Below are 20,131 nucleotides of genomic sequence, written 5' to 3' on the forward strand. Positions count from 1 at the left end.
AACTGTTTATAACTCCAGTTCCAGGAGATCTGATGCCCTCTTCTGGCCTCTACAGGCACCAGGCACACAAGTCATGCACACACATGCAGACAAAATGAAGTAAAATAATTTGTCTTTTATTTTGTTGTTCTTGTTTTTGAGACAGGGTCTCTCTATAGCCCTGGTTATCCTAGAACTCACTCTGTAGACCAGGCTGGCCTCAAACTCACAGAGATCCGCCTGCCTCTGCCTCCTGGGTGCTGGGATTAAAGGCATGTTCCACTACACCCAGCTACAAAATAAAATAATATTTAAAAGGAGCCAGACAGTGGTGGCTCACGCCTTTAATCCCAGCACTCGGGAGGCAGAGAGAGGCAGGCAGATCTCTGTGAGTTTGAGGCCAGCCTGGGCTACAAAGAAAGTTCCAGGACAGCCAGAGCGGAGACAGAGAAACCCTGTCTCGAAAAAACAAACAAACAAACAAACAAACAAATACACGGAATGTGTTTTTCTATTTGGTTTTGTTGTTGCTGGTGCTGTTTTTGATATGGAGTCTCATTAATATTGCCCACAACATTCTCAGGCCCATGAGTTCTTGCGGTCCTTCTACCCCAGCTTTCTGAGTAGCTGGGACAACAGGCATGTACCGTCGAACCCAGCACCTCAGCTCCTTTTTTTTTTTAATGTGTGTATGTGTGCAGAGATATTCCTGTGATTCCTGGTGCCCACAGAAGCTAGGGGGAGTGTTGGATATCCTGTGTCTGGAGTTACAGGTGGTTGTGAGTTAACCAATGTGGGTACTGGAAACAGAACTAAGGTCTTCAGCAGGTGCTTTGATCCATACCACCATTCTCTAGTTCAGCCTTCCTCTGCTTTTAGTAGATACTGGCTAAGTGATGTCATAGAGAATGCTGAGTTACACACACACACACACACACACACACACACACACAGAGCCTGTGTGGCTTCTGTCCTCAACTACCTTAATGGCTGTAGGGAATAAGAGTTTATAAGTAACCTAGAGGAAGAAAGAGCAGGCTATTTTCCAGCTGAGGGAATTGGGGAAGACATAGGGAAGAAATGGCATATTAATTTGGCTTTAGAAGATGTGTAGGATTTGGGCTTGTGGCAATGTTGGGGAAAGACCATCTAGTACATGGAAATAATATGAATAAACCAAGGACACTTAGATGTTTAGTTGGATAAAGATGTCTGTAGTAAAAGCCAACATCCTAAGGATAAGCTTGACCCAGATACAAAAAGCCCTTTTAGTACTGCTTCTGCATTTGGACTTTATCTTGTTGTCAGTGGAGAATATTCAAGGGTTTTGGCAGGGCCATGATGTGACCAGAGCTATAGTCTTAGGACAAACAATAGCACATAAGATGAGCTGGAAAGGTGAACAGCATGGAGGCTACAGATCACAGAAGAGGAGAGGGGCTTGGAGCAATGGACATAGGGAACAGGGAGTGGAGATTAGGTAAGGACTAAACTGATGAGCCCTCGAATGTGGGTCCCAAACAAGAAAAAGAAAAGATGATTGTGAAGCTTATAGCTTGAATACTGAGAAGAAATACTTTGACTTTAGAAGATTTGGAAAGAGGGCTGAAGAGAAGGAAAGAGTCCCACGTGGAGCTGTATAATCTGGAGATTAATCATGTGAGGCGTTGGTTGGAGCCTTTGAGAATGGATGAAATTGTCATAGAGAAGTATCCAGAGGGTTAGTAATAGTAATTAGGAGGTAAACATGGGGAAAGGAACGATCAGAAGAGGTACAGTTTCAGTGAAGACTTAGGAGCAGAGAATGGTGGCTGGTGTCCAGGAGTTCCGGGGAGCGACATACAAGAACACACTGTATTTATGAATGAGCAGATTATTGCAGGGGACAGAGTCGATGCGGTTTGGAGGCAGAAGCCAGGTTACAGGCATTTTGAGGCAGTAAGTGTTAATCTGACTAGAAAGAGATTAGGAGAGAGAATGTGCTTAGGTTCCTTGTGATGAGAGGCCTGCCCAGACCGCAAAGAACACGGAGAAAGGAGTTTGCCCTAAAGAATCTGAAGCCTGGGAGACGGGCTCAGTGTGGAGTTTCCATACCAGTGTCCAGAGTGGAAGACTGAAGAAGAGAGGTCACCTCTTAGGAATCAGTTTGGAGTACTGGTGCGATAGTGGGCAGGCTTGCTAGGATCTCCTAGGGCTGTTGGTAGAATTCCTTCCTTCCTTTGGCTCCAACAAATCTTCCTCCCAAAGTATGGAGTGAATCTCTTCATTAGGGGAGTCCAGTGTCTTTCCTGCTTTGGATTGTAGTGGCCCATGTTTAGAGGCTGGGGGTGAGTCCAGTGGTCTCTCAGGAATCTTATTCATGCCTTTGGTTCTGTGTATTTGAGTTTGCACCTCTGATTGCCTTTCCATGATAAACCATAAAGTTGCCAAACACCAATAAGCATATAAAAGGCTCCCCAGGTCATTTATCTAAAAATAAATAGACAACCATACCAGGAACTTTTCTGGTGTAGCAGTCGAATACACTTCTCCAATGCCCCATCCACGTGACTTTCAAGCTTTCTTTACCTCCCCCATTTTAAATACCGCCTTCCTTGCTCTACAGCTGAGGACTTAAAAGCCAGGCCCTGATAGTGAGCCTGGCTGGGGTGGTACTGAGTTCCAGGTCAGGCCTCCACAGCCAAAATCATAACGAAAGAAGCAGCTGTCCTCAGTCCTCTGTTCAGAGAAAGACCCCACACTCGGGTCTCACTACTTTCTAACGTCAATGAGCATGCAGTGGCCTGAGAGCAGTCACGTTCATATTTTCTCTTTCTTTCTTCCTCTTTTTTGTTTATTTTTTCCAGACAGGGTTTCTCTGTGTAGCCCTGGCTGTCCTGGAACTCGCTCTGTAGGCCAGGCTGACCTCAAACTCAGAGATCCGCCTGCCTCTGCCTCCTGGGTTCTGGGACTAAAGGCGTGCGCCACCACTGCCCGGCACGTTCACATCTTCTAACCCAAATGAAAAGGATTCTTTTCTGCTGGCCCTTTCAATCTACTGGTTTTGGTTCTCGGTAGAAGAACTTTTCCGTTGAGGTTCTTTTAAACGCCTACATGCAAACTGAAGTGCACTCAAGCTTTGGTGGGATGTCACCCACAGCTGGAACGGCAGAGGCAGAGAGGAGGGCACCAGCTTCAGGCCGCTCTTCTCTTAAAAAAGTGAAAAACAGCCGGGCGGTGGTGGCGCACGCCTTTAATCCCAGCACTCGGGAGGCAGAGCCAGGCGGATCTCTGTGAGTTCGAGGCCAGCCTGGGCTACCAAGTGAGTTCCAGGAAAGGCGCAAAGCTACACAGAGAAACCCTGTCTCGAAAAACCAAAAAAAAAAAAAAAAAAAAAAAAAGTGAAAAACAACAACACTCAGGGAAACAGATTCCATGTGAGAACAGGAAAGATCCATCCAGGGAGAGAGAGGAAATTAACCTCTTCCCCCGGAGGACACCGAAATCAGTTCCTAGCTAGCCAAGATGCTTAGGGCGGCAACTGCGGCCTGTGTTGAGCTGGTTCTGCAGCCGACCATCGCTGCAGTCAGGAGGTTGTGAACCATGACCTGTGGTGAGCAGTGGAAGAGCGGCAGCCGGGCCCTTTCGGGTGGTTAGCTTTTGTCTTGCTCTGTTAAGCAAACACAGTGAATACAGATGAAAGGTAGGTAGCCTTGGTAGAAGTGAAAATGGAAACTGGGGTGGAAGGCGGCTCGCACAGCTGCTCTTCTGCTTCCTCCTGTGGCAGCGGGATCAACACTTCTGATGTGTTTTGGAAGGGATGTAGTTTTTAAAAATATCATTTTTTTTTCTCAGAGTGTTTTGGGTTTTTACATCCACCCCAGTGAAGGAAGGGTGTGGAATGGAGTTGTGAAACAGCCACCTAGACATTTTTTTTTTTATATGAGTGTACGGGGTCAAATCCAACTAACTGAGAGTTTGAGTTTAGTTTTTTGTTGTTATTGTTTAGACTTTTATTTTATGTGCATGAATGTTTTGACTGGAAGTATGTTTGTGACTACCTGTACTCCTGCGGAAGTTAAAAGGGAGCGTCGGACCCTCTGGAACTGGAGTTACAGATGGTTGTGAGCTGCCATGTGGGTGCTGGGGACCAAACCCGGGTTGTCTGTGAGAGTAGCCAGTGCCCTCAGCTGCTGAGCCAGCTCTCCAGTGCTGGCCTGGAGCCAACTGGCTGGGTAAAATTGGGAAAATGACTGAAAGTGTCTCTGCTTCCACATTTCCTGTCTGAGAAAAGGAAAGTTGAAGCAACTGATCTCTATATTCTCTTTTGCTCTCAATTCTATGGATGTGTGTTTCTTTGTGGAGAAGTAAAGCTTCCAATGTCTAAAAACTCGGTATTTGAAAAAATAAGCACTTACACTGCATATTTTATACATGGAAATCTCTTACAAACACTGGTCTCATGAGACAAACTTTTTAGGGTTTTTTTTTTTTTTGGTCTTGAGGTGGGGGCCAGGGTGGCCTGGAACTCACTGTGTAGACTAAGCTGGCCTCAGACTCACAGAGATCCTCCTGCCTCGGCATCTCAAGTGCTGGCACTAAAGGCGTGTGTTACTACGTCCAGCGTGGCTTCCACATCTTATGTTATTCTTCTTAAAAGAATTGTAGAGGGTGTAGGCAGTGCCTCAGTTTACCATACATGTGTGTTTGCCACACAGGAAGACCTGAGTTTGGCCTCCAGCAACCAAATGAAATGGCAGGTATGATAGCAAGCCCTTGTAATCCCGGCACTGAGGAGGTAGAGACAAGATGGTCCCCGGTGCTCACTGGCTGGCTAGTCAGCCTAGCCTGACCACTGAACCTCAAGTCCCAGAGAGAGAGAGAGAGAGAGTCAAAAACAAGGTGAACAGCTCTTGAGAAGTGACGTCTGAGTTGACTTTGGCCTACATACACACACACACACACACACACACACACACACACACACACACACACACACACAATGTAGCATGACTGGAGAGGTCGCTGAGACAGAATGTGTGCCTAGATTCTGAGTTCCATCCTTCTGACTGTCTCCACCTGCAAAAAGAATGCCCAACAGTGCAACAGCCTTTTAAAGAATGATGCTTAGTCATATTAGTCATAACTTACTTGGGCTGGTGCCCCTCTAATTAGCTGGTCTAGGGTCCTGAGTTTAGTCCTACTGGGATTAGGGCTAGCCTTCTCTTCCCCTAACCGGTTGAACCGGCTCAGCCAGATCCATGGAAGTGGCTCCTCGGGTTGAATTAAAGCATTACTTCTCCTTTTGTCTTTCTTGACACTGTTCATGAGCACCAACACTTCCTCTGCCTTCAGTGCTATCTCTATGGCTTCCGAGAGAGAGAGAGAGAGAGAGAGAGAGAGAGAGAGAGAGAGAGAGAGAGAGAGAGAGAGAGAGAGAGTTTTTCCCATAGTTCACAAGGAAGGAAAGAGGCAAAACATGGCTTCAACTCAGAAAAACGGTTTTGCTATTCCACTCTCAACCTTACCCGTCTGCCCGGAGGCCTTTGCAGCACTGAAACGGCATTTTCATCTTGAAACAAAAAGAGCATGTCCCACAGCCTGTTTAACTGCAGCCACCAAAAAAGACCTGTGACTCTTCCTTCTCTCCAAGGACTAGGGTCGGGTGTTCAAAATGTTGGTTTCGTGGTCTCTTTGGATAGTCACAGCTAAAACTTGTTATCTCTAATCTTCTGGATGGCCTAGGACACTGCGCTCTCTCTCTCTCTCTCTCTCTCTCTCTCTCTCTCTCTCTCTCTCTCTCTCTCTCTCTCTCTCTCTCTCTGTGTTGCTCTAACTGTGGTTCTGAATTCAAACAATGAGTGATCGCCCTCTTGGCGCTCTCTTGCTTTGTATGTCGACAGTGTTCCCTGAGCCTCCTCTGCATTCGACCGCCAGGTAAATGTGGGCCTCTTTGCTGAGCTGCTTCCCAGCCTCAAACACCATCATCGTTCAATGTCTCGCATTTCTGTCCCCTGCAGAAGACACAATGAAAGTGAAAGATGAATACAGCGAAAGAAATGAGACCATTCTGAAGCCGGAGCCCGTGGGAAATGCGGAAGAGAGTGACATTCCTTACAGCTATGCGAGAGAGTATAATGAATATGAAAACATCAAGCTGGAGAGACACGTGCCATACGACAGCGGCAGACCGACCAGTGGGAAGATGAACTGCGATGTGTGCGGATTATCCTGCATTAGCTTCAATGTCTTGATGGTTCACAAGCGAAGCCACACTGGTAAATAGCCTCCTCTGTCAGCTCTCAAGACTGTCCTGGGCAGCCATGTGAGGGCTGAAGAGGCGGAGTCTGGGTCTCTCTTTGGATTCCTCCATTGCTTTCTGCGATAACTTTGATATTTCTTTCCCTCTTTCCATTGCCATTTCACCCCTGACTCTTGGTTCCGCTTCACTATGCATTTGGCAAGCACATTGTAAATACTATGAATAAAAAGAGACTAACGAAGGCCTGGTGTGGTGGCGCATGCCTCGAATCCCAGCACTCGAGAGGCAGAGGCAGGTGGATCTCTGAGGTCAAGGCCAGCCTGGTCTTCCAGGGCAGCTAGAGTTGCATTGTGAGATGAGAGACAGAGAGAGAGAGAGACAGAGACAGAGACAGACAGACAGACAGAGAGACCAATGAAATCAGCTATCAAGGTTAGCCGAATAGTTTTTCTTTTCCAAGTGTTTTTACATGGCACATTCATGAAAGTGGGTCCCCTTACTGTGATGGGTTCAGATTTGATGGATAAAAGGATATGGGTTTTATTGTCGGTTTTAAATACATCTAGTAAACACGGAGTCCGTAGGAAGGCCTCTGAACAAGTCACAAACTGAGTCCGTAGACTTCATCTGGTACAGGGACTCTAAAGTGAAAGACTGATGCCTTGCTTGACACCTTACATCTTGCATCTAAGCGTGCCTCCATGGCTCAGTTCCATCACTCAGGAGACTGAAACAGGAGGACCATCATGAGTTCCCTGCCATCCTTGGCTACAAAGGAAGAAGCCCTGTCAAAAAGAAAAAAAGAGTAAAACCACCTAACAAAACAAAGACCTTAATCCCAGCACCAGCACTCAGGAGGCAGAGGCAGGAGGATCTCTGTGAGTTTGGGGCCAACCTGGTCTACCCAGTGAGTTTCAGGCCAGGGCTACTTAGTGAGGCCCTGTCTCCGAAATACAAGAAGGCTTGAATCTCTGAGTCCTTCCTCAAAGGCGACTGCATTCAGACGCCAAGAAATGGAAAAACCTCTCGACAACTCCTGAGGCTGCTCGTGTCCCTTGGCACTGACTCAGGTTAAGATAACTAGGGTAGCTGTACTGAGCGGGAGTGTTCCTTCTTCAAGGAAGAAGATTCCACAAGTCTCTGAGCCTGACAGTGTAGCTCCCAAGTGATCTCTCACTGAGGGCAAACCCACCCCAGAGACGGGCTTTTGCCACAGGCATCTAATCTGTGCACACGCTTCTCCGCCTGCCTTGTGATCAGCGCTCTCCTCTCTCACCCTCTCTGAAGGCGAACGCCCGTTCCAGTGTAACCAGTGTGGGGCATCTTTCACTCAGAAAGGTAACCTCCTCCGCCACATTAAGCTGCACACAGGGGAAAAACCTTTTAAGTGTCACCTCTGCAACTACGCATGCCAAAGGAGAGACGCGCTCACGGGACACCTTAGGACACACTCTGGTAAGTGAGGGACACAAGCGTTCCACACCTAGTGACTGTGGAAAGGAGAAAGAGTTAAGTGTGGCGGCTTCCATCTGTCATTCGCCCTCAGAAGGGTGGCGTCAGCAGAGACCTCTGGCGCTAACTGCACTTCCATTAAGGCACTAATTGCTCTCCGTCTGCCTCAGTGGAAACCGTCTCCAGCATCCTTGCGTCTGGAGAACCGCAGACGAATGAAGATGCCTTTGCAATTTGTGTGAGAAAAATTGTGGCCATCAGTATTCTTTTCCTAATGTGCACACACCCAGTTTCCGGTTTTCCACTCAGAAAACTACAGGAGCAAACTATGTACAGCTTGTAAATTATTCCAAAGTGTAGAGCAGGGGTCTGAAGAGGTGGCTCAGAGGTTGAGAGCACGTATTGTTCTTCCAGAGGGTCAGCGTTTCATTCTGGACACCCACATCTCTTGCCTCACAGTCAACTTCAACTCCACCTCCAGGAGGTCCGATGCTTCTGGTCACCACAAGCTCTTGTACACCCATGTACATACTCACACAACAGATATCACATAATTTAAAATCACAATAAAAGTGTAAGTCAGGCATAAATTATTATTTGAGATTCTTTTTGGTTGTGCTGGGATACATTTTTTTATTCTTTTGTTTGTTTGTTTGCTTGGTTTCTGTTGTTATTGTTTTGTTTTGTTTTTTGAGACAGGGGCCCTGCTTTGTAGTCCTGGTTGAACTGGAATTCACTGTGTATACCAGGCTAGCCTCAAAGTTGTAGCCATCTTCCTGCCTTAACCTCCTGTGTGCTGTAATTGCAGGCATGCACCGCCTTACCAGCTGCTGGCTAAATTTCCTAACCCCAACTTTCCCCTTCCTCACCCCACTTATTTTTAAGTTCTAAAAGCAGCAACAAGAATTCTTAAAAAGCCACGTGCTGCCTTGATCTTTTTAATCCTTATTTTGAACAAGCAGGATGACACTTTTTTTTTTAACATTTAGAATTTCCCTCTTAGAAAAATAAGGCGAGTCTTATTTTCAAAATTGGAACCTCATGTTCTTGATGTTATCTGGCAAATTTTTTAATTTAAAGAGAGAGAGAGGTTTGTTTTTATGTCAGTCCTCATTACTGCTTTGACTAAACCCCAATCTCAAAACTACTCACAATTCAGAGCAAGATTAAACAAGCCGACCTCAGCAAAACCCACGACAGGTCATATGTGGCAAAGAGGGTTTCTCTCTCTCTCTCTCTCTCTCTCTCTCTCTCTCTCTCTTTCTCTTTCTTTCTTTTTAGCTTATTTGTCAATGTAACAAATTAGGGATGGGTTTGATGGAAGGAAAGAGGAAGAAAAAGATTTCCCTCTTATTACCCTGTTTCAAGCATAGCACCAATAAGTATTTCGAGACAGATTCCAGAGCACCTGAGTTTTACAGAAACATAACCTTTTTAGCCATTGCAAACCTGTGCTTTATTTTGGTATGAAATTTCATAAGGATCTTTTGAGGAAAATTTTACTCCCAAAGCAAGAGGAATTGGAAAATAAAACATTTCATGATGGAGCCTGATGACTCACACAAGGCTCCAGGTTTGACCCCCACCATAACAAAAAAGGCGGGGGGACACATTTCAGTCTCTAAAATGATGACAACTTTTTAGGTTGAGTTTTATCAAGAGATATGGGCAAACGTATGAGGAAACTTTTGATTTGTTTTAGAAAATTAGTTGAAGTCATTTTTGCAATTCATTCTTTTTGTTTGTTTGTTGTTTGTTTTTTCCAAACAGGGTCTCACTGTGTAGCCCTGGCTGTCCTGGAACTCACTATATAGACCAGGCTGGCCTCAAACTCACAGAGATCCGCCTGCCTCTGCCTCCAAAGTGCTGGGGTTAAGTGCATGTGCAATTTCGCCTAGCTACTACATTTCATTCTTAATTCTATTATTAAAAATGTTCTTTGTTGGGGCTGGAGAGATGGCTCAGAGGTTAAGAGCACTGGCTGCTCTTCCAGAGGTCCTGAGTTCAATTCCCAGCAACCACATGATGGCTCACAACCATCTGCAGTGAGATCTGGTGCCCTCTTCTGGCCTGCAGGGACACATGCAGGCAGAAAACTGTATACATAATAAATAAATCTTTTTTAAAAAAATGTTCCTTGTTAATCAGCCCTGTCTTTGGCCACACTTGTGTAAAGCCACTTGACAAGAACGGCACACACACACTCAGGATGGCACACACACACTCAGGATGGCACACACACACTCAGGATGGCACACACACACTCAGGACGGCACACACACACACTCAGGACGGCACACACACACTCAGGACGGCACACACACACTCAGAACGGCACACACACACACACACACTCAGGATGGCACACACACACTCGGGATGGCACACACACACTCAGGACGGCACACACACACTCAGGACGGCACACACACACTCAGGATGGCACACACACACTCAGGATGGCACACACACACTCGGGATGGCACACACACACTCGGGATGGCACACACACACTCGGGACGGCACACACACACTCGGGACGGCACACACACACTCGGGACGGCATACACACACTCAGGATGGCACACACACACTCAGGATGGCACACACACACTCAGGACGGCACACACACACACTCAGGACGGCACATACCCACTCAGGATGGCACACACACACTCAGAACGGCACACACACACTCAGAACGGCACACACACACTCAGGATGGCATACACACACTCAGGATGGCACACACACACTCAGGATGGCACACACACACTCGGGATGGCACACACACACTCAGAACGGCACACACACACACTCAGGACGGCACACACACACTCAGGATGGCACACACACACACTCAGGATGGCACACACACACTCAGGATGGCACACACACTCAGGACGGCACACACACACTCAGGATGACACACACACACTCAGAACGGCACACACACACTCAGAACGGCACACACACACTCAGGATGGCACACACACACTCAGGATGGCTCACACACTCAGAACGGCACACACACACTCAGGACGGCACACACACACTCAGGATGGCACACACACTCAGGATGGCGCACACACACTCAGAATGGCGCGCACACACTCAGGATGGCACACTCACTCCACACTTGTGGTTGCTGGATGAGTCGCTGGGCCCAGTCCTAATGCCCACAGACTACCTGGTTTCTTACTTACAGTTAGATGGACATCACAAAATAGGAAGAATGCCTTCCCGTTAATTTATGTGAATGAGTGCCTCCCCTGCATACACGTACCCAAGGATATCAGAGGAGGGCATCAAATCCCCTGGAGCTGGAGTTAGTACGGATGGTGGCAAGCTGCCATGTGGGTGCTGGGAACCAAACCTAGATCCTCTGCAAAAGCAAAAAGTGCTCTAACCATTGGGCAGCCTCTCCAGCCCCAGTAGTTAAGTGATCTTAACTGTTGAACCATTGTTCAACAACAAAAAATAATAATTTACTTTGGTTTGGTTTTGAGTTAGGGTCTCGCTCTGTACACCAGGCTGGCCTCAAACTCACAAAGAGCCTCCTGTCTGTGCTGGCCCCATTCACTCTTAACACCACACTACCCTCCTTGAAGAGTAAAGGACCCTGCTCACTCTGTCTCTGTCTCTGTCTCTCTCTCAACCTTTATTTTTATTTATTTTTTTTTTTTTGGTTTTTCGAGACAGGGTTTCTCTGTATAGCTTTGCGCCTTTCCTGGAACTCACTTGGTAGCCCAGACTGGCCTCGAACTCACAGAGATCCGCCTGGCTCTGCCTCCCGAGTGCAACCTTTATTTTTAACTCTAGGTCCCCTGGGACTGGAGTTGCAGCCAGTGTGAACCACTCCATGTGGGTGCTGGGACCCACAGCTCTCCAGCCCTGGGACCTGCTTTTTGTTAATCGAAAAGAAACAAGATTTAACCTGGAGCCAGACCCTAAGTAAAACAGCAGTCGCCCACAGCAGACCCTTCCATTTTTGACAGGTGGCCATCCTTTTCGATACACTGGTGTGATAGACTTGGAGGGCTGGCTGGGCCAGCAGCCTCATTCCTAGAGACCAGTCTGCTCAGAGCCGCCCGGGGTCTCGGTGTGCGGGGTCCCTGAGCGCTCTGTGTCTTCTCCCTTCTAGTGGAGAAGCCCTACAAATGTGAGTTCTGTGGCAGGAGCTACAAGCAGAGGAGTTCCCTGGAGGAACACAAGGAGCGATGCCGCACGTTTCTTCAGAGTTCTGACCTGGGGGATGCCGGTAAGCTTCACAGGGCTTCGTTTCCTCACTCGTCCATTTGCCCACCTAGGTGGTGGAGACAGATAGACTAGAGACGGAATGAATAAGCAGAGAGATAGTGGAGAAAAACAGAGCAGAGAGTATAGGGTACGGGGGACCTGGGGAAGGCATCAACCAGGAAATGTTCTGATGGGCCGGGCACTGCAGTGAGCCCCACAGATCACTGGGGAACCACTACATGAAAAGGTCCTGATGCTTCGACTTCTATGTAAATAGAGTCCTGGGTGCCTAGGATAGAATGAGCAATGGCACGTGAAGCCAGCGGGGAAGGGTGTGGGGGGGATGACTAGACCTTATCAGGCCTTGTAGGCCATCGCAAAGACCTTTGAGTGAAACTGAAAATCTTTGCACACAGACAGGTGACATCATCGGACTGCTCATTTGGAAGTCATCACCCTGCTTTGTTCCTGAGAATAGATTTCTTTGAGGACAAAGCTAGAAAGGTCTTGGGGAATCCAGATAGCAATCCGTGGCAAGCATTCAAGCCAAAGGAAACTGTGTCTTGGCCGTGATGGGAGTTAGAGCCCACGGGGTTTCCTAACCATGATGGAATGGCAATGTCGGTGGGGGGGGGGGGGTAGAGGGTGGTGGTGCAGGCTGGGGAGTGGTTAGGGAAGAATCAGTTACAACATGCAAGGATGTCCTTTGCATGGGGCCCAGTGCTGATGTCCTTGTCTGCACACGTGACTTACTGTGATGCTTGTACTTGGCTTTGAGGGGTTTCCTGTTTTCCCCAGGGATTTGAATTATCTACCTCCTGGCCACAGATTGAAACCCTACGTGTATCCTCCTCCGTGTCCAGCGTGGTTTTATTTCCTTCTCATCCTTAGTTGAGTCAGCCTGACGCTTTTCTCGTATGGCATCTCTGGCAGTCATCCTTCATCCCGTGTGACCCTCAACCTGGCCCTTCAGCTTGGGGTGGGGACTTGGTTAATCGGTTATGAGAACCAAGTGCTTATTTCGAATGGGAAGCAGTCCTCGTGATTGACAGCAGTAACTAACTGCAACTGGAACGTTTTGAGTGGCCTAAAGCAGAATGATTACAGGGTGGGACAGAGCAATGTGAGTGTCGTGAAAAGCAGAGTGGAAACCCTGAGTGTTCACCCTGTGGAGTGGAAGGAAGCTTGGGCTTTAGATTAAGCCTGCTTCCTGGGTTAGGAGCTGGCCAACTGAAGCCCGTGGGTCTTGGCTTGCTTCGGCCTTTCATCCTGATGGCATCTTGAGTTTTATCAAGGAGTCCCATTCCTCCTTGTTTCTGAAGAGGGCTGCTTGCTACCTCAAGAAAAACAAACAGAAGCTTGGTGTTTGCCCTCTTAAGTGGCATGCTTAGTGGTGAGTTAGTGTTTGCCCATAAAAGAAACATCTAATCCTACCTTCTCGATTTAGAGATGGGAAAACAAAGACTTGTCAAAATCCTGTGACTAACTTAAAAATCACCAGCACTTTAGTTTGCTTGTTTGGTTTGTGTGTGTGTGTGTGTGTGTGTGTGTGTGTGTGTGTGTGTGTGTGTGTGTGCATGCTGGCACGTGCATGTGCACACATGCATATGTCTGGCAGTATTTTTTATTTTTAAAGTACAACTTAAGATCAATATTCCATAACAGCCAGGTGTGGTGGCACATCCTTTAATCTCGGCATTGGGAGGCAGAGGCAGGTGGATCACTGAGTTCAAGGCCAGCCTGGTCTACAGAGAGAGTTCCAGGACAGCCAGGACGATGTAGAGAGACTCTTTATCAAAAAACAACAATGAAGAATAAATTAACAAATAAATAAAGCTGTACAAGCCGGGCGGTGGTGGCACACGCCTTTAATCCCAGCACTTGGGAGGCAGAGGCCGGTGGATCTCTGTGAGTTTGAGGCCAGCCTGGTCTACAGAGCAAGATCCAGGACAGGCTCCAAAGCTACAAAGAAACCCTGTCTTGAAAAAAAAACAACAATAAATAAATAAATAAATAAATAAATAAATAAATAAATAAATAAATAAAGCTAGCTGTACAATCATTATTATCTAATTTTAGGACATTTCATCACTCCCAGGAGAGACTGCTTGCCTACTCGCAATCATTCTCCCTCTCCAATGCCTGGCAACAACTCACCTACTTTGGTCTCCCGTTGATTTCCCTGTACCAGATATTTCACATAAGTGCAATCACATCATGTGAAGCCTTCTAAGTCTTACTTCTTCTAATAAATGCAATGCTTTTGGTTTCACCTATGTTGAAACTTGTATTAGTGCTTCATTCTTTTTTTGTTGCTGAATAATAGTCCATTGTATGGAATTATCACATTGTGCTTTTCTATTCATCAGCTAATAGGGGATTTATTTTCCACTTTGGGCAATAATAAACTATAGTTTTAGTAATCATATATCATCTGGACAGCAAAAGAAATAAAACAACATATACTGAATAGACACATACATATACTAGTGTGTGTGTGTGTGTGTGTGTGTGTGTGTGTGTGTGTGTGTGTGTGTGTGACTTGATTCTCCTTGAAATGGGAGAGGGAATCAGTAAGTTCTATCCCATATACAATATTGAAATGATTATTTTTGAAGTAACTTTTACTTCACATCCCATGCCATTTTAGGAATTTGAAGTTTAAAAAGTTACCAAAAGAAGTATTTGGGCTGCTCAGAGTGCTGGAGCAGGAGTGCTGAGCAGCCGACCAAACCGATTTGCATCTGTAGGGCTGTTTGATGGATGTGTGCAACATATTGCAAGTCTCAGCAAAAAGCCAGGGGTTAACCAAGTCAGCAAGTTTTGATTTCTTTCTCTTTCTTTCTTTCTTTCTTTCTTTCTTTCTTTCTTTCTTTCTTTCTTTCTTTCTTTCTTTTTTTCTCTTTCTTTCTTTCTTCCTTTCTTTCTTTCTTTTGTTGAGATAGTTCCTCTCTGAGTAGCCCTGGCTGACCTGAACCTCCAGAGATCCACCTGTCTCTGCTATGTGCCCACCATGCCTGGCTTTGATTTTTTTTAACAAATATGCCATAATGGATAAAATCACAGCTTAATTAAGTCTAAATACCACATGCCAGTACTATATTACTGGGTCTCTTATGTTTTAAATAGTGCCTACACATTTTTTCCAAGTTCCGAGTGTAAAGACTTTTTTTTGGTTTTATTTTTTTTATTTTTTTTTTTTTGGTTTTTCGAGACAGGGTTTCTCTGTGCAGCTTTGCGCCTTTCCTGGATCTCGCACTGCAGACCAGGCTGGCCTCGAACTCACAGAGATCCGCCTGTCTCTGCCTCCCGAGTGCTGGGATTAAAGGCGTGCGCCACCACCGCCCGGCTGGTTTTATTTTTCGAGACAAGGTTTCTCTGTGTAGCTTTTGGAGCCTGTCCTGGAACTCTCTCTTTGTAGACCAGGCTGACCTCGAACTCACAGGGATCCTCCTGCCTCTGCCTCCCCAGTGCTGGGATCAAAGGCGTGCGCCACCACCGCCCAACAAGACTTTTTGATCTAACACAAGCACACCCCTCACAGGCACTATTCCTCCTGTGGTCTCTGTTTCTAGTTCCTTCCTGGAACTAGGAGTCCAGTACGGACACAGTGTTCTATTCCAAGCCTGACCAATGCAGTAATTTTCTCCCCTAAACTTGAACTTCTAATTTCTACCTCCACTTCTCTCTGTCCTGGGATTACAAGCATGTGCCACCATGCCCAGTTTGCTGTGGTACTGGGACTAGAACCCAGGACTTTTTGTGTAGACTGGGCACTCAAGCAGCTATACTTATCCCCAGCCCCAGGGTGGTACATCCTAAATCTTTATTCCTCATGTCACTGCTAAAATGCTATTTCAGGGCTCCTGTGCATGGAGCACTCATGCAGCAGGCACATGTTTAAACCAAAGTGCAGGTGAGTGTGGCAACAGGAGGCTGAGGTGGAGGGTTCTGAGGTGGAGGGTAGGATAGCAAGACCTGTCTCAAAAGAGAGAAAAGTAAGTTCAGTTGCAGTGCAGTGTGAGAACCAAGCAGGGACAGAGCTGTCGCTCCTGGAAAGCAGGCCTCCCTGGAAGGCCACCGACGAAAAGGCCTCGGAGTAAAGACCTGGCTCCGAAAGAATGCCAATGTGAAGCAACAGGACTTCTGTCTTGCTGGTCCTTTCTTTTATTCAGACACTGCTGGTTCATTTCTGTATGTGCCATGACCTGTTTGTAAAGATGAGGAAAAGCTAAGCCCCTCCCCCTGAAGAATGCACAGTGCATTGAGTCACTGGTCTAATCATGGGGACACATGAGTTATCACAAGTTCAGCCCAAGTCTCCACAGCAGGTGCCATGAGTGACACTGTCGCAATATTCCTGCTGCCTAGTGGAGTACGGATGGCCAGAAGGAACAACGGATGACCGTGGACTTCATCTCCTTGATCTCTATGATGTTAGCACAGCCTCATTTCACACAAATTATACTTGTAGCCAGATTTTTTGTGAATAATCACGAGTTCTAGCAATAATAAGACTTTTTGTTTGCATTGCTAAAGCTAAAACCCAGGGCCTTGCACATTCTTGAAAAGCACTCTACCGCTGATAATAGCATTTATAAAGTAAGTGACTAAAACCGCATGTGATGGCACACACTTTTAATCCCAGCACTCGGGAGGCAGAGGCAGGAGGATCTCTGTGAGTTCAAAGCCAGCTGGATATACAATGTAGACTTTACATAGACAGTTCCAGGGCTACATAGAGAGACTCTCTCCAAAAGAAAAAACCCTAAGCGAATAATTGATTGTGTTTACTTGTGAGTCTAGGAGTTAAATCTTTTTTCTTTTTTGCTTCACAATGCAAGCACAAGGGTTTCAGGATGAAACTGTGTTTTTTTTTTTTTTTTACCAGTGTAACACACTTTTTCTTCTGAAAGTTAAAAAGCAAACAAACAAACAACCCACCCCGGCTATATTCCTAACAGTTTCATCTTGCTCGCTCCACAGGGCAACAGTTTCACATAGCTTCTTTGTTTGAACCTGCCTTGTCTTTGATAGCGATCTGTTGTTAGACAGTCTTGTTGCACAATGACTCCGCTCTGTTCCTGCCTTCATTAGCTGCTGACCACACCATAGAGGAGACCGGATGCAATGGCTGCTTGAAGCTCCACTTAACACTTCGAGCCCTAATGAAGGATTTTGCAAAAACAAAAACAAAGCACCATCACGTAGTCAAAGTTACAATTACTCTGAGATTAAAACCTGCATCATGGAAGCAGTTCATGGTTAAGGCGTGCGCAGGGATTAAAGGCAATAGATTACTCTTGTAATTGTGGTTTTCAATGATGCTTTATTATTTTTCCAATACTAGAGAATAGCTGTTGCTAATGAAAATTGACACTCACCTACTATAAGGTAGACAAATGATGTAAGGGGAAAGTGATCCAGAATTGCAGGCCTGCCCCTGTGCCCGCTCAGGCGCCAAATGTGTCAGTGTCCACCATCCCGGATCCCCCACCCCCCCCGCCCTGGCAATATTAAACTGCCAAACACCACCTAGGAACGGATTTCCTATTGCGTCATCTAACCCATTATCATCTCCCCCTGCCATCTTGCCCAACTTGTTTTCCTCCACTTACTTTTCTGAGACTCCATTAGCAAGATAACAAGTCTAGACTGTGTGAAAAGACAGTTGAGTCCTCAATTCGGAGGAGGACCAAAGTCAGAAGGTCCTCCTCCTCCTCCTGTGTCTTTTCAGAGTACTCTCTGAACAACCCCAGAGCTCAGCTAACCCTGACAACTGACTTGGTGCCCATTCAGCTAACCCTGACAACTGACTTGGTGCCCATTCAGCTAACCGTGACAACTGACTTTGTGTCCATTCAGCTAACCCTGACAACTGACTTGGTGTCCATTCAGCTAACCCTGACAACTGACTTGGTGCCCATTCAGCTAACCCTGACAACTGACTTGGTGCCCATCCAGCTAACCCTGACAACTGACTTGGTGCCCATTCAGCTAACCCTGACAACTGACTTGGTGCCCATCCAGTTAACCCTGACAACTGACTTGGTGCCCATCCAGTGGTTTTGTACGTTAGCTATCTGACAGTTCAGAGGTAAAAAGACGTGAAGTCTAGGCAAGAAAATAAGAGTGTACCCCATTTTGCTGCTGATTAGCCTTTGTCTGCCCTCTCCAGTTGGAGAGCAGTTAAGTCTGTAAAGGTGAACTCAGTTCCCGGGGTGTGTCCCCGTGGTTGGGAGAGTTGGGGGTCTGAGAGTCAGTGTTCTGAATCACAGATCTGGGAAGGGAGCAGTGGACGAGGGAGGGGCCTCTCGAGCTCTTGCGGGAGGCATTTCTCTCTTAGCAGAGCTGTGGGAATAGGAGAGCCTTCCCTTGTGCCTCAGACTATCTTTCCACCCATGAACACTCCAGCATGTTACTTTCTTAAATGTCAGCCATTTGGTCGCTGATTGACATGGTGAGAGTTCTCTGGAAATGACGAGACCAGCCTGGTGGGTAACCAGGAATGAAAAAGGTGATGTTATCTCAGAAGGCTGCCATTCGGTGACATGCCCTAATTACAGTTATTTAGGTCAATGTGTCCATGCCTCAGCATCCTCCCAAACACGGAGGATGTCGATTGCGTGTGCCCACGAAACTGTCGCTGTGATGGAGACTTTGGTAAAACACGAGCAGGGACTCCTAAGAGATAAGTGGGAAACAGAGGCGTCATGCTTAGGGCAGGTCCTAGGTGTGATTTGGCCATGTGGGGAGGGACTAAAATGGACAAAACCCAGTGGTAAAGTGGGGCCAAAAGTAAAAATTCCCCAAGTGTTTTTTTATCCTCATTTCAACCTGAATCATTTCAACAACAGATACAGGAGTGGTGGCCCTAACCTTCTCAGACACTCTAGAGGACACACATGGCTACCTTTACCCATCCCTTGTGTTGGAAACTGACTTCAAATCCCAGGCTGTCTTTCATCTCTCTGCTCAAGGGGCTTGGGGCAGCGCCACATCTGGCGGTGGTTTGTGTGCAAGGAAATAATATGCGCGATCATTTCCTGTTTGGTCATTTTACCCTGTCTCTGGACTGAACAGAATTCGACCCACTTCACTCAGTAGCAGGGGCCTGTCACCAAGTGCCCGAGTCCAAGGACGTTACCAAGTCTGAAAGCTGCCTAGGCCCTTGGTCCTAAACATAGTGTTTTCATTTACATACGTTGCTGTTGACAGCTGGACCAGAAGTAAGGATGTGTTTCTTTAGAGCCAAGAATTATTTTTGACAAGTCAAGCAATGTTGGTGTTGTCACAATACTTGTTTTTTCACTTCTGGAGACAGATTTCCTTTATGACTGATTTTAAAAACCACACAAAGCTTTACATTGTTTAACACCTGAAACAGAGTTCTTTGGATGATGGTAATAAAGTGGAAAACAATTAATACTTGGAATGATCATTTTCTAATCCGGCATTGACTCTGGCCCAGCCTGACTGTCTTGCCCTGGAGATCTTTCTTGGTCGTTCATTTCTTGCAAAGGTAGCCAGTGTCCTTTTCTCTGGACATGTGTCTGACAGACCATGGAATGTGCGATGGCCCTGTATATTGGAATCTCTTCACATGACAAATACCTCAGACTCTTCAACTACAGGACAAGTGCAGACAGTTCCCAAACCTGTGTGCACACCGGGCTGGGGAATATATTTTTCTGTAACTATCATTTACTTTAAACTAATTACATTTTCTTCTTCTTTAGATGCATTAGAAATGTATGGATTTTCAGTTTAGACTCTCTGAAGTTCTCAGACAAAACAGAGACATGTTCATTGTATCACAATATGTTTGCTAGGGCAGGGGTGTATACACCATGGCCCTCAGGCCAAGTGCAGATAGTAAACTGTTTGTTTGTTTTGTTTTGTTTTCTGAGACAGCTTTTCTTTGTGTAGTCTTGGTTGTCCTGGAACTCACTCTGTAGACCAGGCTGGCCTTGAACTCACAGATCTGACTGTCTCTACCTCCTGAGTGCTGGGATTAAAGGCGTGCGCCACTACCACCTGGCAATAATCTGTTTGTATATAGGACTTTTACTATTTATTTATTGTGTTTGTGTGTATATGTGGTATATGAATGTGTCCACATTTGTGTGTGTACAAGTGTGCCTGGAGGCCAGAAGTCGACTTTGAATGTCTTCCTCAATCACTGTCCACCTCATTTCTTGAAACAGAGTCTCATATTGA

General features: G+C 46.4%; 1 protein-coding gene across 1 annotated transcript in view; it reads left to right on the forward strand.

Moving 5' to 3' along the window:
* The window catches only part of Ikzf3 (IKAROS family zinc finger 3), a 99,222-nt gene that overhangs the window by 59,423 nt on the left and 19,668 nt on the right, over positions 1-20,131 (forward strand). The window contains exons 4-6 of the mRNA XM_052758512.1: positions 5,979-6,236; positions 7,508-7,675; positions 11,817-11,933. Of these exons, the coding sequence (XP_052614472.1) occupies positions 5,979-6,236; positions 7,508-7,675; positions 11,817-11,933 (543 nt within the window). The remainder of the gene's footprint in view (positions 1-5,978; positions 6,237-7,507; positions 7,676-11,816; positions 11,934-20,131) is intronic.

This window comes from Peromyscus californicus, unplaced genomic scaffold (genome assembly GCF_007827085.1).
Source record: "Peromyscus californicus insignis strain IS unplaced genomic scaffold, ASM782708v3 Scaffold_3__1_contigs__length_106647218, whole genome shotgun sequence".
Classification (NCBI taxonomy): domain Eukaryota; kingdom Metazoa; phylum Chordata; class Mammalia; order Rodentia; family Cricetidae; genus Peromyscus; species Peromyscus californicus.